This window comes from Prionailurus viverrinus, chromosome A2 (genome assembly GCF_022837055.1).
Source record: "Prionailurus viverrinus isolate Anna chromosome A2, UM_Priviv_1.0, whole genome shotgun sequence".
NCBI classification, from domain to species: domain Eukaryota; kingdom Metazoa; phylum Chordata; class Mammalia; order Carnivora; family Felidae; genus Prionailurus; species Prionailurus viverrinus.
In genome coordinates this window covers 24,329,947-24,349,285 of record NC_062562.1, presented here as the reverse complement: position 1 = coordinate 24,349,285, position 19,339 = coordinate 24,329,947, and the positions used below count along the sequence as shown (strand labels likewise).

General features: G+C 41.0%; 1 protein-coding gene across 7 annotated transcripts in view; it reads left to right on the top strand.

The window, feature by feature from the left end:
• Window positions 1-19,339, top strand: part of ARHGEF3 (Rho guanine nucleotide exchange factor 3) — a 306,099-nt gene that overhangs the window by 156,073 nt on the left and 130,687 nt on the right. For all 7 annotated transcript variants that reach the window (XR_007149544.1, XM_047846363.1, XM_047846357.1 and 4 more), the window contains one exon: window positions 4,535-4,597. Coding sequence is in view for 6 of the 7 variants with exons in the window: in XM_047846363.1 (XP_047702319.1) it covers window positions 4,535-4,597 (63 nt within the window). In the remaining variant the exon portion in view is untranslated. The remainder of the gene's footprint in view (window positions 1-4,534; window positions 4,598-19,339) is intronic.

Below are 19,339 nucleotides of genomic sequence, written 5' to 3'. Positions count from 1 at the left end.
TTGACTCAGCCCTAGCCTACCTGGTGGCAGGCAGTGATAGCTTCTAAAGCTATAAAGGACCACAAAATGTTATCTAGGTGTACTGTCTTCAAGGCCAGTTCTTTAATAGAATAAGTTATAAAGGTGTCTCCTCCCCAACTCCTCATGTGCAACACTTCCTTACTCCATCTCTGTACGATGTGCCCTTCCAGACTCTGGGACAGGACAGTGTAGTGGGGAAACACATAGCCTGGAGCCTGATGAATCCAGGCTCTGCCTCTTGCTAATTATAGAACTTTGGGCAAATCCCGGACCCTCTCTGAACCTCCATCTCCTCCTCTGTAAAATGGAGAAAACACTTGTTCCTGCCCACCTCCTGGGATGGTCATGAGAATCAAATCAGATCATGCATATGAAGATTTAGCTCTGTGATGGGAAGGTGGTGAGTATTAAATTGGCCAAAGCTAGTTATTGTCATTATCAATCATTCTGGTGAAGTTCAAAATGAGTGTAGTGTCCTGTCACACCCTCTGCTTTCTGAGATACACATTTGTCTGTGTCTCCAGGATTTAAATTTCCCATGAACTGTTCTTCAGATCGTTGACATGAGCTCAGCTCTCCAATAGTTTAGAAATTCCTGGGTGGAATTTAGAAGCTCCTAGGTTGTGGTATGCAACCCATGCATGGGGCTGTGTCACCTGCACACCTTTCGTCGCGTGGGCCAATCAGGCTGGCTGGTCTGGTGGAATGGGTGCCCATTTGGTCCCCTCTACTCTCTCCCGCTGTGCCCCTGTTGGAGTTGGGTAATTGGTGAAGATAACAAGCTTCTCAAAGGGTGCAGGACTGAGGGCATCCGCAAAACAATCAAGTGCTATCGTAGGGTGTGGGGGCCATGCATCAGGTACTGCAGCAGGTTCTGGAATGTGACCTTGACAGACCAAGTCCTGCCTTCATGGGCTTATGGCTCATGAGGTCAGCCAAAAACCAGAAAACAAAAGATTAAATTAAATGGGGGAAGGGAAGGAGGAAAAAAAAAATACAAATAGGGAGGGAGGGAGGCAAACCACAAGAGACTATTAAATACAGAAAACTAACGGTGAATGGGGAGGTGGGGGAGAGGGAAAATGGGTGATGGGCGTTGAGGAGGGCACTTGTTGGAATGAGCAGTGGGTGTTGTATGGAAGCCAATTTGATAATAAATTGTATTCATAAAAAAATTAAAAAAGTAAATTATCATTCTAAACTGTGTCTCCCTTTCTAGTCTGTCTCAGCACTTCATCTGACTCATTCACAACAGAGATCACAATCTGTAATTATTTTGTTTTCTTTTTACTCCCAGTTAGTGAGCATGGAGCTTGCCTAGCTCATTCACTGCTGTATCCCTAGATCCGCCGCAGGGCTTTGCACATCAGAAGTGCTCAGTAAACACAAAACAAGTGAACAGATGGCTAAACGACACTTGTGAAGTTTTTGCTTCAGGCCCAGAACTTAACCATCAGGCTCCTTCTTGGTTGCTGGCAGTGGTCAGTCACCACCCCCTGTAATAGAAATGGAAAAGAAAATCCATTTTGATAATCCTTCAGCTTTCATTTTATAAATGTGTGGGTTTCTCAAGGAGATCACTCTATCCCCGATTAAGTGGCCATGGCTTAATTAAAAAGGCTACTAGAGGACGTTTATCTTCTGGATTTGACACTTGGAGCACGTGAAGTGTCGGAGGTTAGGGGTGCTCTGGAGACTGAGTTCCAGCCCTGGGTAATTGTTGAGTTGGTCTGGAGAGAGCTATATGCCTCTGAGGGAAAAAACTCTTGGAGTGCCTGGGTGGCTCAGTTGGGTGAGCATCTGACTCTTGATTTTGGCTCAGGTCATGATCTCACGGTTTGTGGATTCAATCCCTGAGTTGGGCTCTGCACTGATAGTACAGAGCCTGCTTGGGATTCTCTCTTTCCCTCTCTCTCTCTCCCCAGCCCTGGCTCATATGCACACTCTCTCTATTTCTCTCTCAAAAATAAACATTAAAAAAAAACCCGTCTTATCCCCTCTCCTTCACCAGGATGGGCTTCCTGAGATAACAGGCTACCATTAACATGTTGCATTGACAAAATTGTTGAGCTCTAGGACTGGAATTGTAGCACCATGAAATTCTATAACTTGACAATATTGGGTAGCAGCATATATCTGTGTGGCTTGCAGTTTGGGTAACACATGACAGGAGCTGCTATTTATTGTGTGCCTACTGTGTGTCAGGCCTCGTTCCTGCCTCCATATGCATATCATCTATGATCCTAGCAACAACCCTACCTGATAGGCATTATTCACCTCACAGACAACATCCCAGAGCCTCTGCCCCTCATGGCATTTCCCAAGCGCCCAGGTATAACACTGTGGCCTCTCAACGCAAGAGAAGCCAGACTCAGGAAGGGCACAGACTATCCTGGGTAGCAGCTGTCCCCTCTCTTACACCCCAGCACGTGTTACTGATTGATTGCAGCATTGTCCCATATTGCTGTGCTGTGTACTGCTTCTCAATACAGCTCCAGGCAGAGGCTACCAGACGTTCCGGGTAGCAAATGAGTTGTAACCTATTTGCCAAGCATGCTTTCAGTGATACGTGTGAAGGGTTTTGCCCCAGAAATTAGAATCCTGGATTCAGAGTGTTACACCCTAGCCATGTTACTTTGAACAAATTGTTTATCTCCCCTGACTTCAGTTTATTTATCCTAGAATGGAAATTATCCTTTGCTATACTTGCCTCAAAAAGTCACCTTGTAAATATTAAGCAGTGAATTGGCTTCACTGACACCACAGTGCTGCTTTTAATTGTAACTAGATGATGAATCATAAGGGTCAGGTCCCTATATCAACATGAAGCATTTTCAAAATGGCACGTGGCTCTCCCCTTTTTTTCAGGGCTCCCCTCAAAGCCCCTGAATAGAGTATCTGACCCCCTAAAAATCACCTGGTGAGTTTGTTAATGCAGATTCTTGAGCACCATCCCAGATGGCTGATTTGGTATCCTGGTTCCTGGCATTCATCTCTAAATCATTCCACTGCTCAGATGGAATAATATATAAGATCTAGAACTCCATTTCTCTGGATAGAACTATGTGCACCTGTGGGGTTCTAAAGATCTAGGCGGCTGGCTATGGAACAAGAGGCCCTAGTCCCCTCCCAATATCTTTGGCCTACGCAAACACCTTCTTCTCTGAGAAGATCTCTCCAACCCCCACCGACGCTAATTACTCCTCACTGTGCTTGCAGAGTCTTCTAAGCCATGTTTTGAGCACCCACTGTGTACCAGGCACTCTGCTAAGCTCTAAAATGCATTACCATATTTACTCCTCTCCCTTTGAGAGTAGAAGCTAATATCATCACTCCCACCTTAAGAGTTGAGAAGGAGTAACTCAGAAAAGTGAAGTGACCTTCCTAGGATGTTTGGATTTTTCTACATTCTAGTTAATTCCTTCAGGGTCTGTCCCTTCTGAAAGAATGTGAGTTAAGGAACTCACTCTCTGCTGCTGCTGGTCTTTGCAGTCCCAGAAGCAAAAGCAGGGCCAGGCTCATGATAGATGTTCAACAAATCTTCCTTGAATTGATTTGAAGAAATACTAGGACAATTGTAGTAAGACAGACAAGGATGGCTCTGGTTGCTTTCCACTTGCTGTCTTTCCTGCTCAGGGTATGATAGAGGAGGAGGAAGAGGTGGGCTTCTTTAGGGATTGAAGACTAACATGTCTCTGGATTCCATGGGAACTTCATGCCAGTGATTCTGGTCCTTTGGTAAGTTTCTGCCAAGTTATGATCAGGAGACTTAAAAAGTCACACCATAGGGACTCAAGTGATACTTGCCTGGTTGGTTGAGCTGGAATGCAGAAGTGAGGTGAATGTATCCCTGATGAGCTCTATTATGGTTTGTAGATGGAGTTTCTTTTCTTTTTATAAAGAAGAAAATATATTTTCCACATCTAACCTGGCAGATGGTCATAAGTTCATTTCAAATACAGTTTTCTTCAGTTCCAGTAATGATTTTTCTTGGTGTTGATGGCTATAAAACAGGACGATTGGAGATGATGTCTAAGATTTGTTCCAGCATTCTGGTTCTGTGATTATATCAGGATCCTGGACGAAGTTTAGAACTTTAAATTTAAATTACCCAAGTACAAAGCACCTCTAGAACTGAAATATCTTCAAGTGAATTAGATTTCCTTTCTGGTCTAGTGTCTTCTTCCAAGTTAGTCGGAATCTGAACTTTGCATCTAAATATCTAAGCCTTAATATATAAAGACATTTAGGAAAAAAGGAAATACAAAAAAAAAATTGTAGCAGCAGGAATCAGAATAATGTAAACCAATTACCTTAGAGTTTGAAGCTTCTCCATGATTTCTTAAGCTTTCTTAGAATTGTTCATTTACATAGGTTGGTTAAAGGTTTTCGGGAAACACAGTAGAAATGGCAAGGGTTGCATGTGCCATTCGACTGATTGCTTTTTTTCTTCCCTTAATCAAAGCCATAATCCCTGTTTGCATTTGAACCTTGTCTATCGTTTGTTTTGCAGCGAAAACGCAAGCAGAGCACCCAAGATGAGGATGCCGTTAGCCTTTGCAGTCTCGACATAAGTGTAAGTACAGCGCTTCCTGTTTCCTCTGCCGTGAGAACACGTCTCAGCTCTGAATCTGTTTGTCAACATGCTGTGTGCCATAAGTGGGCTTCCAGGATCCGACAATGGAAGTTGTGAACTGGGGAAAACTCTTTCTGACATTTCACTTGACTGGAGAAAGCTGCGTGGCCGACTTAAACTCCCAAGCCAAGCTGTTTATTGCTCATGTTTTGTTTTTGTTTTTATTTTTCTCATGAAATGAAGTATGAAATCAGTGCATCTGAGTAGAGTCTAGATAAATGCCACTGTGCTGTTTTAGAGGCTGGTTCCAGAAGATGGTCAGATATTTGTCTCCCTTACAGGGAAGTTAGTGAGTTGGTCAGGCAGCCGGTGCCCAAAGGCTGGGAGAAGTCTCCAGCAGCTGGCAGAGTGAGTGACTTTGGATTTAACAGATCTTCGTTTGACTCCAGATTCTACACTTACCATTTATGTGACACCTTTCCTTGCCTCTGTTTTCTCATCTGGAAAATAGGGATGAAAAGACGTCACCTAACAGGATTGTTGTGAGGATCAAATGAAACAACAAAAGTGAGACTACCAAGCACACTGCCTGGGACATACTAGGCACCCACCAAATGTGAGCCTTCTGTTTTTCTTTAAAAGCAGAAGTTTGCAAAAGATATTTGATGACATGTTAGTCAAGTGCTGGTGATGAGAGAGGCAAAGAACTTTCTTGAATTTTTCAGGCTGTGTCCTCGGTGCTTAATTTCAGCAGCTTTCTTTGTATGGCTTCTTTGTCTCCCCAGTGACACAACTGGGAAGCCAACATGGGCCTCCAATGCACTTATTATCAAAGGGCTGGGGGTGGATATTCAGGCCCTCCTGGGATCCCTGTGTCCATCCATCATCTGTACTTCCTTGGAGTCTGGTCATTGGGCATGGTGGATCCATCCAGCTTTGGGCCCTGGTCTTCTCCTCTGTGGAAACCACAGAAGCCATTGTTATGAGATGAGAAGGCTTCTGTGCTAATAATTAAGAACTGGGTCATGATCCTGGCTCTGCCTATAACTAGCAGTGCAACCTTGGGCAAGTTGAATCTCCTCTCTGGGCCTCAGTTTCCCCATTTGTTAAAAAAAAAGTTTGAGATCAAGTCCTCTGAAACCATTGTGAATATTTGGAACTTTGTTGAACATGGATTATTGGGTTCTCGTATGACAGCATTTAGTTAAATGTTCTTCCAGTATAAACAATGCTCTTCAGTTATTTTTAAATGTTTTTATTTATTTATTTTCAGAGAGACAGAGAGAGGGCACAAGCAGGGGAAGGGCAGAGAGAGAATCCCAAGCAAGCTCTGAACTGACAGCACAGAGCCCGACTTGGGGCTTGATCTCATGAACCGTGAGATCATGACCTGAGCCGAAATCCAGAGTCTGTCGCTTAACTGACTGAGCCATCCAGTCACTTCTAATTATTGCAGAGTTTTCTGTGATGCAAATAGCCATGATGGAATGATCCTGAGCTGGTGTCTAATTAATGTACTTGGACATCTTTATTTCACCGTATGGTGTTTGTTCCAGTCTTTAGACCATCAGATTGATGGAGTTGGACCAGTTTACTAGGATACCATGGTAACAGGACAAAAAGATGATGTTCTTCTGGGTTTTACTTTACTCACTGAATGTTTTATTATTGACAGGTGAAGTCAATGAAACTCTTAGTAGCAGTAAGGTTTTTGTTGTTTGAATGTTTTTAATTTTGTGGGAATTATTAGAATCATTGACTTTTAGAATTGAAAGAACCTTAGCCACCATCTAGTTCTGTACTCTCGCTTTGAAAATGAACAGTAGAAGCCCAGGGAGATGTAGTGATTTAGGTAAGACTTTAGTTGTTTCTACAATTATACCCCATCATACATATTTCTTCAACTACATTATACTATATTTATTTTTCAGGAAAACATGTCTCTAGAAGTTTTTAAATTAAAAAACCACTAAACTCTCTTATATGAAAAGATTATTTATGAGTTGTGATTTGATTTTTGTCTTGATTGGCATCAATGACCTTGTCTTCTCATGAAGGTCACTTAAGTCTCATATAATGAATGATCCAACCTCTTTTCTCTTGGTGCGGCTACAAAAGACATTTCTCTCCACACCCCCCTCTTTTAATCATCTCATAACATGTTTTGTTATAATAAAGAGACTTTTATAGAAATCTAGCTTTATGCTTAGGGATATGCTATGGCCAAATTCCTTTCTAATTTGCCTGTCATTTTTTCCTGAATCTTGGCAGACAGATTCTAGAACCTGGGACAAGATTCCTACAGATATTATCACATAGTATTATAATAAATGTAAGAGTTAGAAAGACCCTACAAATCTCCTAGACTCTTAGAAGCTGTTAGAAGACATGAAAACTGGTGTGTTCTAGGTTTACTGACAATCCCAGTCATATGGAAATGATAAGACGTGTGACAGATCAAGATGAGGCCTTGGGAGAAGTGGTACTGATTTTCCATGCCTTCTACCTAATAGCCATTCAGCAGACATATTTTGAACTGAATAAGTAGGAGGTGCAGTCACTCACATTATTTTCCATAAAAGGCAATAATGTCTAAATAAATAGATGAGTCCAATAAATTAAGTGTTCTAATAAATAAATGGCCTTTGCAGGTCACTCGAAGATGCTTTAAAATGGCAATAGCTGGGGCGCCTGGGTGGCGCAGTCGGTTAAGCGTCCGACTTCAGCCAGGTCACGATCTCGCGGTCCGTGAGTTCGAGCCCCGCATCGGGCTCTGGGCTGATGGCTCAGAGCCTGGAGCCTGTTTCCGATTCTGTGTCTCCCTCTCTCTCTGCCCCTCCCCCGTTCATGCTCTGTCTCTCTCTGTCCCAAAAATAAATAAACGTTGAAAAAAAAAATTAAAAAAAAATAAAATGGCAATAGCTCAGTAATTGCAGTCCCTTAACTAACCAGCAGCATTACTGAAGAGTTGCTTGAAACTGTTTCTATGTGTAGTGGAAAGTATCTAAAAAGAAGGTGGGTTCTGATGGATGACTCATAGGAGAGGATGTGAAGGTTTGGGAAAATAATACTAGTAACTCTCAATTTTGATTCCATTTAATAAGTGGAAAGATAGTCATCAGATGTGTAGTTTCAATAAGAAGTTACTAGATGAGGGGATGGGGTCCTTTGGGGATCATGGTCAAATTTCCATTGCGTTGCAGCTCAATGCTGCATATACGTTGAGCTCTTGGTTTTTACTTATTGTTTGATTGGTTTGTAAAAGCAAAAAAAAACCAGTGAACCCTAATGTGTGTGTAGAATTTAACATACATACCCCTTTTATTTTATTTTATTTAAAATTTTTTAAACGTTTATTTATTTTTGAGACAGAGAGAGACAGAGCATGAACAGGGGAGTAGCAGAGAGAGAGGGAGACACAGAATCTGAAACAGGCTCCAGGCTCTGAGCTGTCAGCACAGAGCCTGACGCAGGGCTCGAACTCACGGACCGTGAGATCATGACCTGAGCCGAAGTCGGACGCCCAACCGACCAAGCCACCCAGGAGCCCCTACATACCCTATAGTTCTTTTAAAGAACTATATCTGTGGCATAGAGTAGGCAGATATTAACACAGAGGAAATCTTCCCCCTTTGATTAAAAAGTATGTATAGGGTCCCTCAGGGTGTCTGAGTGATGATAACCCCAAACATTCCCACTGACATCTTGCTTTAGTTTAAAGCCTCAGATGGCAATTCTGATAGGTGACTGGAAAGGAGTTTTTCCTCCTAACCTCCTATTGAACTTGGGCTTACAGACCAAATAGGAGTGTATAAGCTAAGAAAAAAGCTTATTTTTTTCAGACAAGAATCTTCCATTATTTGGGGGATCATGGACTCTTTTGGGAATCTGGACTCAAGAAAATTTTACAAGATTGACGTGTGATTTCATGGGCCCAGTGGAGCTCAGCCAAGACCCCATTTAAGAGTTCCTCTTAAAAAGGGAATTGGAAGGGTCTTAAAGTATGGTGATGTATCTCCAAAGAATTATTCTCCCACCCTCCACCCCCAGCACTTGGTGGAAAATGAATTGTGATGGAATGCCTATGCTAGTTGACGCTATAATTGTTCTCTAATTTTTCCCACTGCTTTATCCGAGCCAGTGGCTGAGCCCCCAGCTTCCTGGCAGGATGGAACACAAACTATTCCAGAAAAAAAAGGAAAAAAAAAAAAAGGCAACCTATGCTTTTGAGAACAAACTGCAGAGTGGAGAGTGCTCCTAGCAGCCGCCTACAAATCTCCTCTCACGTCAGAGGATACGAGTGGGATGGTTTCAGGGACATTGCTTCCCCCACAGCACTTTTCTGGTTTAACTTCTAATGGGAGAGAGATGCCTGAGTGAAGAGCCAGTGTTCATGATGCCCTAGGAGAGGCCCTTGGTGGAAGAACCAGGTGAGCCCCTGATGGAGGGCACCGCCTAGCACCAAGCATCCTTTCTCAAAAAATAAATGAGTTCTGGGGCAGGCATGAAAATAGTTTCCAGTGATAAAAACAATGTAAAAGATGAAAAGGAATGAATACATGTTCTTTGTAGAAAATTTGGACAATGTGAATAAGACAAGTCATTAATAATCCCACCTCAAGGCAGTAGCTACATTTTGATGCATTATCTTCTTGGCATTTATGCACACACTTTAAAACGTTTCATTATGAATAGTGCAGACATACAAAATGGCATCAAAGATAATATAAAATGTAACCACCAATGCAACTGAGGAAATATGCCCTTAACAAAAAAGTGGAAGGTCCTTGCAAACCCCTTGCTCTGCTGATGTTTAATGTTTATTGTTGCCTTGCCTGTCTATAAACTTGCTACAATATGTGTATCCCTACGTAGCATATATATTTAAGTTTATATAAGCACAAATTTTAAAAATTGGGATCATAACACATATTAATTTATTCCTGAAGTTTTCATTTACTACATTGAGATCATGTCACCACATCCTAAAATGTTCCTTAAGAACATTATTTAAAAAAAAAAATTTTTTTTTAACGTTTATTTATTTTTGAGACAGAGAGAGACAGAGCATGAACAGGGGAGGGGCAGAGAGAGAGGGAGACACAGAATCTGAAACAGGCTCCAGGCTCTGAGCTGTCAGCACAGAGCCCAACGCGGGGCTCAAACCCACGGACCGTGAGATCATGACCTGAGCCGAAGTCAGACGCTTAACCGACCAAGCCACCCAGGCGCCCCAAGAACATTATTTTTAATAACTATATAGTACTTTGTTAGATGAATGCACCAGTTGTTTTTAGCCAATCCTTTATTGGATATTTAGGTAAATTATAATTTTTTACTATTATAAATAACATTGACAGGCATTTAAGAGTATCTGTGTAATCTTTTATCAGTAGGATAAAATGGATAAAATACGAAATTCCTAGCTAAAAGAGTATAAATATTTTTAAACCCATGAGCAGGTTTGTACCCCTTCTAGCAGTGAGAGGTAGAAATGCAGTTCAGGGCAGTTGACTCTCATTCAGAAACTCAGAACAGGGATTGTTCTCATGTTTCTCTGGCCCATTTCTTTCAACTGTATTGCTGGTCTCTTGCTAAGTATGTGACTTTATATGGGGCATTTGCTTATACCTCGTCTTTGGGAAGAGTCCCTCCTGCTGCCCCTGGCAGGGCCCAGGCCCCTCTTGTGACTGGCGGGGATGGGACCAGTACAGGTAGAGCTAGTATTGGGGGGCATCCTTTCCCTGCTGAAGGGGCTTCCCCATGGGAGCAGGTGGCTGAACCATGAGTGGGGATGGGATAAGATCCACTGAATCCACACAACCACCCTGTCACCATAGGTGTTATCATACCCTTTTGAAGATGAGGAAACTGAGTCTCAGAGAGATAAACAATTTGCTCAAAGTCCTAGCTTATTGTAGATTCAAGCCCAGGATGGTCGGATTCCACAGCTTCCCCACAAGGCCCCCAGGCCAGGAAGAAGGTGAAATCATTAGGCTCCATGGCTTCTGGTAGTAGATGATGTACAGGAGATTCAGCTCCTCTTATTGGCAAACCTTGGAGGTTTATGACATTTTTGTTACCTGTGCTTTCTGATTATTTACCCTGTTATATGGATATAGAAGGGGGAAAGAACTTTCCTGCCTCGATGAACCTAAATGATGTTTCATTGCTAGGATATGTTAAAGCAAATGTTGAATAGCAGCAGGGATTACTTTATCTCTGCTCAGCACAGTCCAGATAATTTAAAAAGATACCATTTCTGTGGTTTTGTTTCTCTTGGTCTGTTCTGGAACTTGCTAACTGGGGAGAGTGATTAGCCTTGCCCTGGCCAGCATGGGGCCTTGATGAATAATGGGAGCGTGTAATAAGGCTTTGACCACCCAGGAGACCAAGCCTGGTCTTCACTGGCACGTGCTTATATTTAACCTGTTGGCATTTTTTTCTGTTTTGGATTTATGATCTACTGTTGCTGCCTGTGAAATTTCTTGGGCCTAACATAATGGAGACCCTATGTTGTGTTCGAGGTGGTTCTGATGCTGCCATGTCTAATAGCAAATTTGCTCATTATTGACACTGGACACATTCCATCTAGCCTTTGGCCGAATTGACTAGGTGGTGGGTTGTAATCATCAGTGTGATCTTTACTCTTTGACCTCCCTCTTGAAACGCACTGTGAAGATGAAATTCTAAGGAGCTTCAGGAGATACCTTCAGAAGGTAATGATGTAACCAAGTGTCAATCATCATTTACCACTGCCTTCAAAGTGACACTGATGGGGCCCGTGTTAGATGAGACTTCTCATGCTCTGAGAATACCTATTTGTTTGAATTTGTCATCAGAATCACACACTTTGGGAGCTTAGAGACTGAACACTGCTCTATACTTCACTTTCCTCACATGGAAACTGAAATCAAAACAGTGCCCTTAGGGTAGTAAGGATTGAAAGGAGTTAGTTCATGTAAAGCACTTAGGACCTAGCCCATAGTAAGTACAAAAATACTAGCTATTATTCTGTTGATTTCATAATATAAAACTGACTTTATGGTTAAATTTAAGGTTAAATTATGGTTATATTTTTTTGTTGGGACAAGCATCCCATAAACCAAACTGATCATGATTTTTTTTTTAAAATACCAGTATATGAAGAGTCATATACAAGGAGTTTTATTTCAGCATTTTAAAAATAATAGCCCAAAGATGGAAACAGCATGAATACCCAAATTCTATAGAGACTTGTACATATATTATAAAATATAAATGTAAAACACAATGACAGAGCACACAAAATATAAATTTGTATATTTGTTTCTGTAGAGGAATAAACATCGAAGAATATGCACTGCCTTGTGGGTAGTGGTTATTTGGGAGATTGGAATTATGTGAAGAAGAGATTGAATTCTAGGGTTCTTAACCTTTGACATCTTGTGAAACCTGTGAATACCCCTTCCCCACAGAAGACCATCAATGTGGGCCTAAAATCAAATATGTAAGATTACAACAAAATCCAGTTATATTGAAATACAGTTAGCAAAATATTTAAATTATAAATTGGTGGTAAGAATTACACATAAGCTTCTTAAAGCTTTAAGTAACAAGATCTGGCAGACAAGTCTAATAACTAATACACCTTCTATGAGATGATAAGAGTAAGTGGTATTTTGAAATACCTACACCAACCACTTTGTAGTTTGAAAATACAGTGATTTCTATGATGACAGTGTCACAGGTCTGCTAATGCTTCTGTGATCTGCGGTCTTCATTCAAACTGGAAGAAAATGAGACTAACGATGTATTTTTTTCCATCCAAGTTCACAGATGTCCTAAATTTTATCCATGCACTCCCTGGGGGTCTGAGGATTCTAAATTAGGAGTCCTTGGTTAAGATGCTCCATCGGTTATGATAGCCTTTTACATTTTATTACCTTTGTAATTCAAATGACTGAAATAAAAAAATATAACTAATTTTGACATGTCGGTATGTGAAATCATTAGTGTTTTACAGAAGAGAATGTAAAATGTTGTATAAAAGTAAGGGGCTGGGGGGTTGCCTGGATGGCTCAGTCAGTTAAGTGTCCATCTCAATCTCAGCTCAGGTTTTGATCTCAGGGTCATAGGTTTGAGCCCCATATTGGGCTCCGTGCTGGGCATGGAGCCTACTTTTAAAAAATAATTTAAAAAAAAATAAGGGGCTGGGATAATGATGATAATGTTCTTAGGAAAACCTTTCAATAACCATTAAATCAATTTTCAACACTTAGATTTAGATTTTTCTCTGATATCACCTTAGCTTTTTGAAATAGGTTAATTGAGTCACCCTAATATTTTAGTACATCTTTGCTGTTTCTTTTATTAGAAAAAAATAATTTTAGGGTATAAAAATGTTTTTATTTGTTAGAAATGAATTCTGAAGTATTTAGGGATAGAACGTCATGATATCTCTAAATTACTTTGGACCTCTTTAGCATAAAATATAAAGTGAATATTTAAATTTTTTTTCACATTTATTTATTTTTGAGATACAGAGAGAGACAGAGCATGAGCAGGGGAGGGGCAAAGAGAGAGGGAGTCATAGGATCAGAAGCTGGCTCCAGGCTCCAAGCCTGATGTGGGTCACGAACCCATGAACCACGAGATCATGACCTGAGCCAAAGTCGGACGCTTAACCGACTGAGCCACCCAGGCACCCCTATAAAGTGAATATTTTAAAGAAAAAAAAAACAATTTTGTTTTTATTACGCAAGTAACACTGCACACATTTTCATCATTAAAAAAAAAAAATCAGGGGCACCTGGGTGGCTCAGTCGGTTAAGCATCTGACTCTTGGTTTCAGCTCAGGAAATGTGGTTCCTGATCATGTGGTTCGTGAGATCAAGCTCCATGTCAGGCTCTGCATTGACAGCACAGAGCCTGCTTGGGATTCTCTTTCTCCCTCTCTCTCTGCCCCTCCCCCACTCACACATGCACATGCTGTCTTTCTCAAAATACATAAATAAACTCAAAAAAAAAAAAAACCCCACAAACAACAGCAATAGAGCTAACAGCCCCTTGGCCATGCACTGAGTCCACGTATCTCCCCAGGTATAATCCTGGCTATCAGTTTAGTCTCCTTCCAGGTATTTAGACCTACTTAGACATATAGGTATAAAAATTAGCTTGTGGTGGATTTTTGCAGATATAAGTGTTGTAATTTTTTATTTTACTTTGCAACTTGCTTTTTTTTCCCTTTTAAATAGTCTTTATTGGGGCACCTGGGTGGCTCAGTTGGTTAAGCGTCCGACTTTGGCTTAGGTCATGATCTTGTGGTCCATGAGTTCGAGCCCTGCGTCAGGCTCCGTGCTGACAGCTCAGAGCCTGGAGCCTGCTTCAGATTCTGTGTCCCCCTCTCCCTCTGCCCCTCCCCTGCTCATGCTCTGTCTCTCTCTGTCAAAAATAAAATAAACATTTAAAAAAATAGTCTTTATTATTTAGAACAGTTTTAGATTCACAGCAAAATTGAGGAGAGGGTACAGAGAGCTTCTCTATACCCGGTGACCCTACACATGCAGAGCCCCCTCCTCCATTATCATCAACATCTTCCACCAGAGTGGTACCTTTGTTGTAATCAATGAACCTACATTGACACACAATTATTACCTGAAGTCTGTAGTTTACATTAGACTTCTCTCAATGTTGTACATTCTGTAGCTTTTGACAAATGTATAATGACAAATATCCACCGTTTTGGTACCTTACAAAATAGTTTCACTGGGGCACCTGGGTGGCTCATCAGTTGAGCATCCGACTTCGACTCAGGTCATAATCTCACCATTCATCAGTTCAAGCCCCGCATTGGGCTCTGTGCTGACAGCTCAGAGCTGGAGCCTGCTTCGGATTCTGTGTCTCCCCCTCTCTCTGTCCCTCCCTGATCACGCTCACTCTCTCTCTCTCTCTCTTGAGAACAGATAAACTTAAAAATTAAAATTAAAATTAAAAAAATAGTTTCATTGCCCTGAAAATCCTCTGTGCTCATCCTATCCATCCCTCTCTCCCCCAACCCCTAGCAACCACTGGTCTTTTTTGCTGTCTCCACAGTTTTGCCTTTTCCAGAATGTCATACAGTATGTAGCCTTTTCAGACTGGCTTCTTTCACTTAGTAATATGAATTTAAGCTTCCTCCATGTCTTTTTTGTGGCTTGAGAACTCACTTCTTTTTTATCACTGGAATTATATCTCATTGTATGGATGTACCACAGTTTATTTATTCATTAAGCAAGTGAAGGATATGTCTTATTATTTTAACTTCTGCTTATTATTGCATAAAACAAATAGGTCATAGTTTACTTTAATGATTCTCCATTAAGGGGCACTTTTGATGTCCAATATTTTCCAGTTACAAAGACCATGTCATACTCCAGATCAAGCAGTAAGGTAAATGCAAAAAAGTTCCTGTGGATCCTTGCTATTTTAATGGTAGTATGAATAATATTAAATTACTACTTTTGTGGTTTGGATTCTTGTGCTATTTTGTGCTGCTTCCACTCATGGACACCAAAGAAAAGCAAACAAATAAAAACCACACTGTCACCAAATGCAGATTTGAATAGGCTATGAGAAATGGTGGAGGAAAGTTGTTTTGTCTCCATCGTGTGTGTCATTTAAGCAAAACTATATGCAACTTAAAAAAATTTTTTTTAATGTTTATTTATTTTTGAAAGAGAGAGAGTGATAGAGCATGAGCGGGGGAGGGGCAGAGAGAGAGGGAGACACAGAATCTGAAGCAGGCTCCAGGCTCCGAGCTGTCAGCACAGAACTCCATGCGGGGCTCAAACTCACAAACCGTGAGATCATGACCTGAGCCAAAGTCGGATGCTTAACTGATTGAGCCACACAGGCACCCCACCTTTTAAACTTACATACACAGAAACATTCCTTCTGCATCATGCATGGTTAAAAGGAAGGAAGGAAGGAAGGAAGGAAAGAAGGAAAGAAGGAAGGAAGGAAAGAAGGAAGGAAAGAAGAAGAAACTGTAGTTGTGAATTCAAAGAGTAAATTTGATACATTGGCAAAGTTTACATCTCAACTGCCTTTAAAATTACGCAATTTATCAGTAACTCTATTTTAACTGAGATTATTTGTGGTAAGAATTCACTAGAAAATAATTGTTCATAAACACTTTTGTGTATGATTTTTTCCCTAAAATGTAGCTGAGGTCTGTCCACCTAAAAATTATGTAAATAATCTTGGTTAGGAAGTTCCATCCAGGCTTCCGTTCCCAGCTAATTGAGTTTTTCCCCAAATGACTTACATAATTGCATCAAGTTTCCTCTTTGATCTGGTTATATATTCCAGGTTTTAATAGCAGAAGCTGTTTTTCTTTCTTCTTATTTTCTCAGTTGTTTCTGATGCTCCTTCTCTGTGAAGAAAAGGTGATATATTGACTTTTTCCCTTGACATTTACTGTGCATAAAATTTTTACATCACCTGATTGATACTTACATTCTTGTGTAACTTCTGAAAAATGCCAAAAGAATGAAGTGGCCAGAAGAAACCTCGTGGTTTGTGTGTCTTCCTCCACCCTACTGTCTAACTCAACACTGCTATGTGTTGATCATTTTTTGGAGAGAGTTGACCCCATATGAGTAGGTTCTTTCTCTGCAAACAACATTCATGGCTTGTATTGATGGTAAAGCATTTGAAACTGAACCATGGGCTTATCTTCAGTCATCAGTGCAGCTTGGGGTTAACTTCTTAGGAATCCTGTGGGGAACGGAAGGGTTTTCTTGTGGTTCTTAACTGAACAGACTGACTTTTTCCTCTTATAGTTCTATAAATGAGATTTCTTTTACTCCCCATACACCTCAAAATACCAATTTACAAAATTGGAATCTTCTACTCAACCCTAAAATCAATACATCTAAACTATTTTCTTTGTCTTTATTTGGCAAAGGAAAATGAAGCATTTGCTGGCCAGATCTATATAAATTCTATCAAGGAAATATTTATTACTGTGGAATTAATGAGTTCACTTGTTCATTCTTTAGTGCATTCATTGAGTTATTCATGCACTAATTCAATCAACTGGTAGTTATTGAACTTTGCCCTGTGTCAGGCACAAGGGCACTGCAGGAAGTAAGACTTATTAAGACTTTTTGTCAAGAGACAAGTGGGGTTGCTCTAGATTTTGTTACAAGTTAACCAAGCACAGGGGAGACACATTTTAGCTACACCTATTAGTTTTCTCCTTCTTTTAAGGGACTAATTCCAGACTGTTGGTTTTGAAAGAAAAAAAATTTTTAATTGTTTACTGTTTGTTTATTTTTGAGAGAGAGAGACTGAGTGCAGGCAGGGGAGTGGCAGAGAGAGAGGGAGACACAGAATTAGAAGCAGGCTTCAGGCTCTGAGCTGTCAGCACAGAGCCCGATGCGGGGCTTGAACCCACAAACCACGAGATCATGACCTGAGCCAAAGTCACACACTTAACTGACTGAGCCACCCAGGCGCCCCTGAAAGAAAGGAATTTTGCTGTGAATTCCACTGCTACTAACATTTTCCCCCCTTAGAGTATCCTTGAAATTGATTTACTTTCTTTTAGCTGGTCTATGCAAAGGTTCACCTGGGGAAGTGCTTCACTTTATTTTATGCAAAAGCTGACCTTGAGAAATTATACTGTGTGGTGGGTGGGCTCTGCTTTGTGTCCTCACTGTTGGTGTATTTGGCTCTGGGAGCCTTGGGTGTCGGAGCAAGATCTCTAGAAGTTTAGACCTGGCAGTGACCTTAGAGATTATTTAGTTGAATACATTTCATTTTGTAGATATGAAAATTGAAGTTGAGACAAGTCAAGTGTCCTGCCCAAAATGACGAGGAAGAATGAGCATAAGTCTCTTGGGACTCATATTCAGGATTGTACCTTAAATCCAGGAGCATGCAGAAGTGGAGTTCTGGTTCTGGTGTTTTGAATTCTGGCCTCATCATTTCCTAGCTGTGTGACCTTGGGCAGCATATCCAACCTCTGTGTTATAGATGATAATTGAGTTGTGTGAGGATTCAGAAAGATAATGTAGTAGGGCTTTTGCACAGTAAGCACTTCATTACTGCTGATGTAAAATAATCCAGGAGCATGGGATGGGACATAGACAGAAATATTGTCTATTTGAGGCACTACTGTCATCCTGGTGCCCAAGAAAGTGCCTGGTATGTATCCAGCCCTCAGAAAGATTTGTTGAGTGGATTTTTTTCAAATGTAAATTTAGGAACTCTCATAAAAGATAAGTAATACCAGGAAGGTGGAAATAAAGATGATGTTTATGTGTTGCCTAAAACAAGAGGGAGTTCTGTGCCTTTTTAGGGGGAACAAGTTTGATTTTAAATGAGTTATTATTTGTAAATAATAATTAATAGAAGTATTTAACAAAATGTCTCAGCTGTTAATTTCATTCTGCAGAGTTTGACTCAGATCTAAGCATCACCAACGAGGGGTAACTGGCTGATAGCACCCCTTTGAGCTCTGCTTTGCAATAGAGCCAGAACCAGACCATTATCACCTCCAGCAGGACCACCTTTATTAGGCTTCCAAGTCTCTACAGTGGCTGGATGGGTGCAAAAGCCTCCCACTGGGTCTCCTTGCTTCTTCCCTTGACCCTCTGTTGTCTACTCTCAGAGAGTTTCTCTTAAGCCTAAGTTACACACTGTCTCCCTCCTCACTCAGTGGCATCGCTACACCCTCCCAGTGACCCTAGAGGCCAAGCAGTATCAGCTCATGAGGCTTCTTCTGGACCCCATCACCTACCACTCTCCCTTCTCCTATGCTCTCACACCCTGGCCCTCTTTTTCTTCTACACTCACACCCCGGGGTCTTGGCAAAGCTGATTCTCTCTATGGAAAGTTCTTTTTGATACCTATGTGGCATACTTCCTCATCTGCCTTCAGGTATCTGCCCAAATGTCCTTGGATGAGCTTTTTCTGTCCCTCATGCCCCCCACCACCCCCTCAATCACTACCTACTCTTCCTACCTAACTTTATTTTTTTCTTCATAATATGTGTCATTACATGCCACATTATGTATTTTTTATTTATTAGTATGTGAGTCTTCACACTAAAATACAATTTTTATCTCATTTTCTGCCTTATTCCTAACATCTGGGATCATGTCTGGCACAGAGTGCATCCAATTAACGTTTGCTGGATAACTGAATGAGTAGTCACTTCATTGTACATGTTTCTTGCTGCCTTTGGACGGTTCCTATAAACATGACTTGGATTTATCTTGGCAACCTTTTGAGAATGTCTGTCTTCCTGTATGCACATTTTTGCGTTCTCTCATTTTGAAGAAAAGCGATAAGACAAGAAGGAAAAACCAAGACCTACCTACCTGAAGAGGCCTCGTGGTATCCAAAGCAAGATAAGTGAACATAGCGCCAGGGTTTTATGAGCTAATAAAATAAATGAGCCTGGAGATAAGAGGATATAAGCAATATGGAATGTACACATGGTTTGTGCAGATGTGGAATCGTTAATGCTGGTGCTTGCACATCTACCTCTCTCAGGATAATGGTCAGAACGGAAATTTTCTGTTAAAATGAAAAACATTCCCCTTTTGAAGTCTCAATTCCTTCCCATTTGACTGGTATTTATTGAGTGCAGAGCGCTGTTCCTCGTGCCCACCATGTGGTCTGAGGAGGAGAGAAGTCTGTGAGGAGTTGTCACTGGACTCATCTGTGGTTGGGCCGCGTTAATGGAAAGGAGTATATTCTAAGCCATGT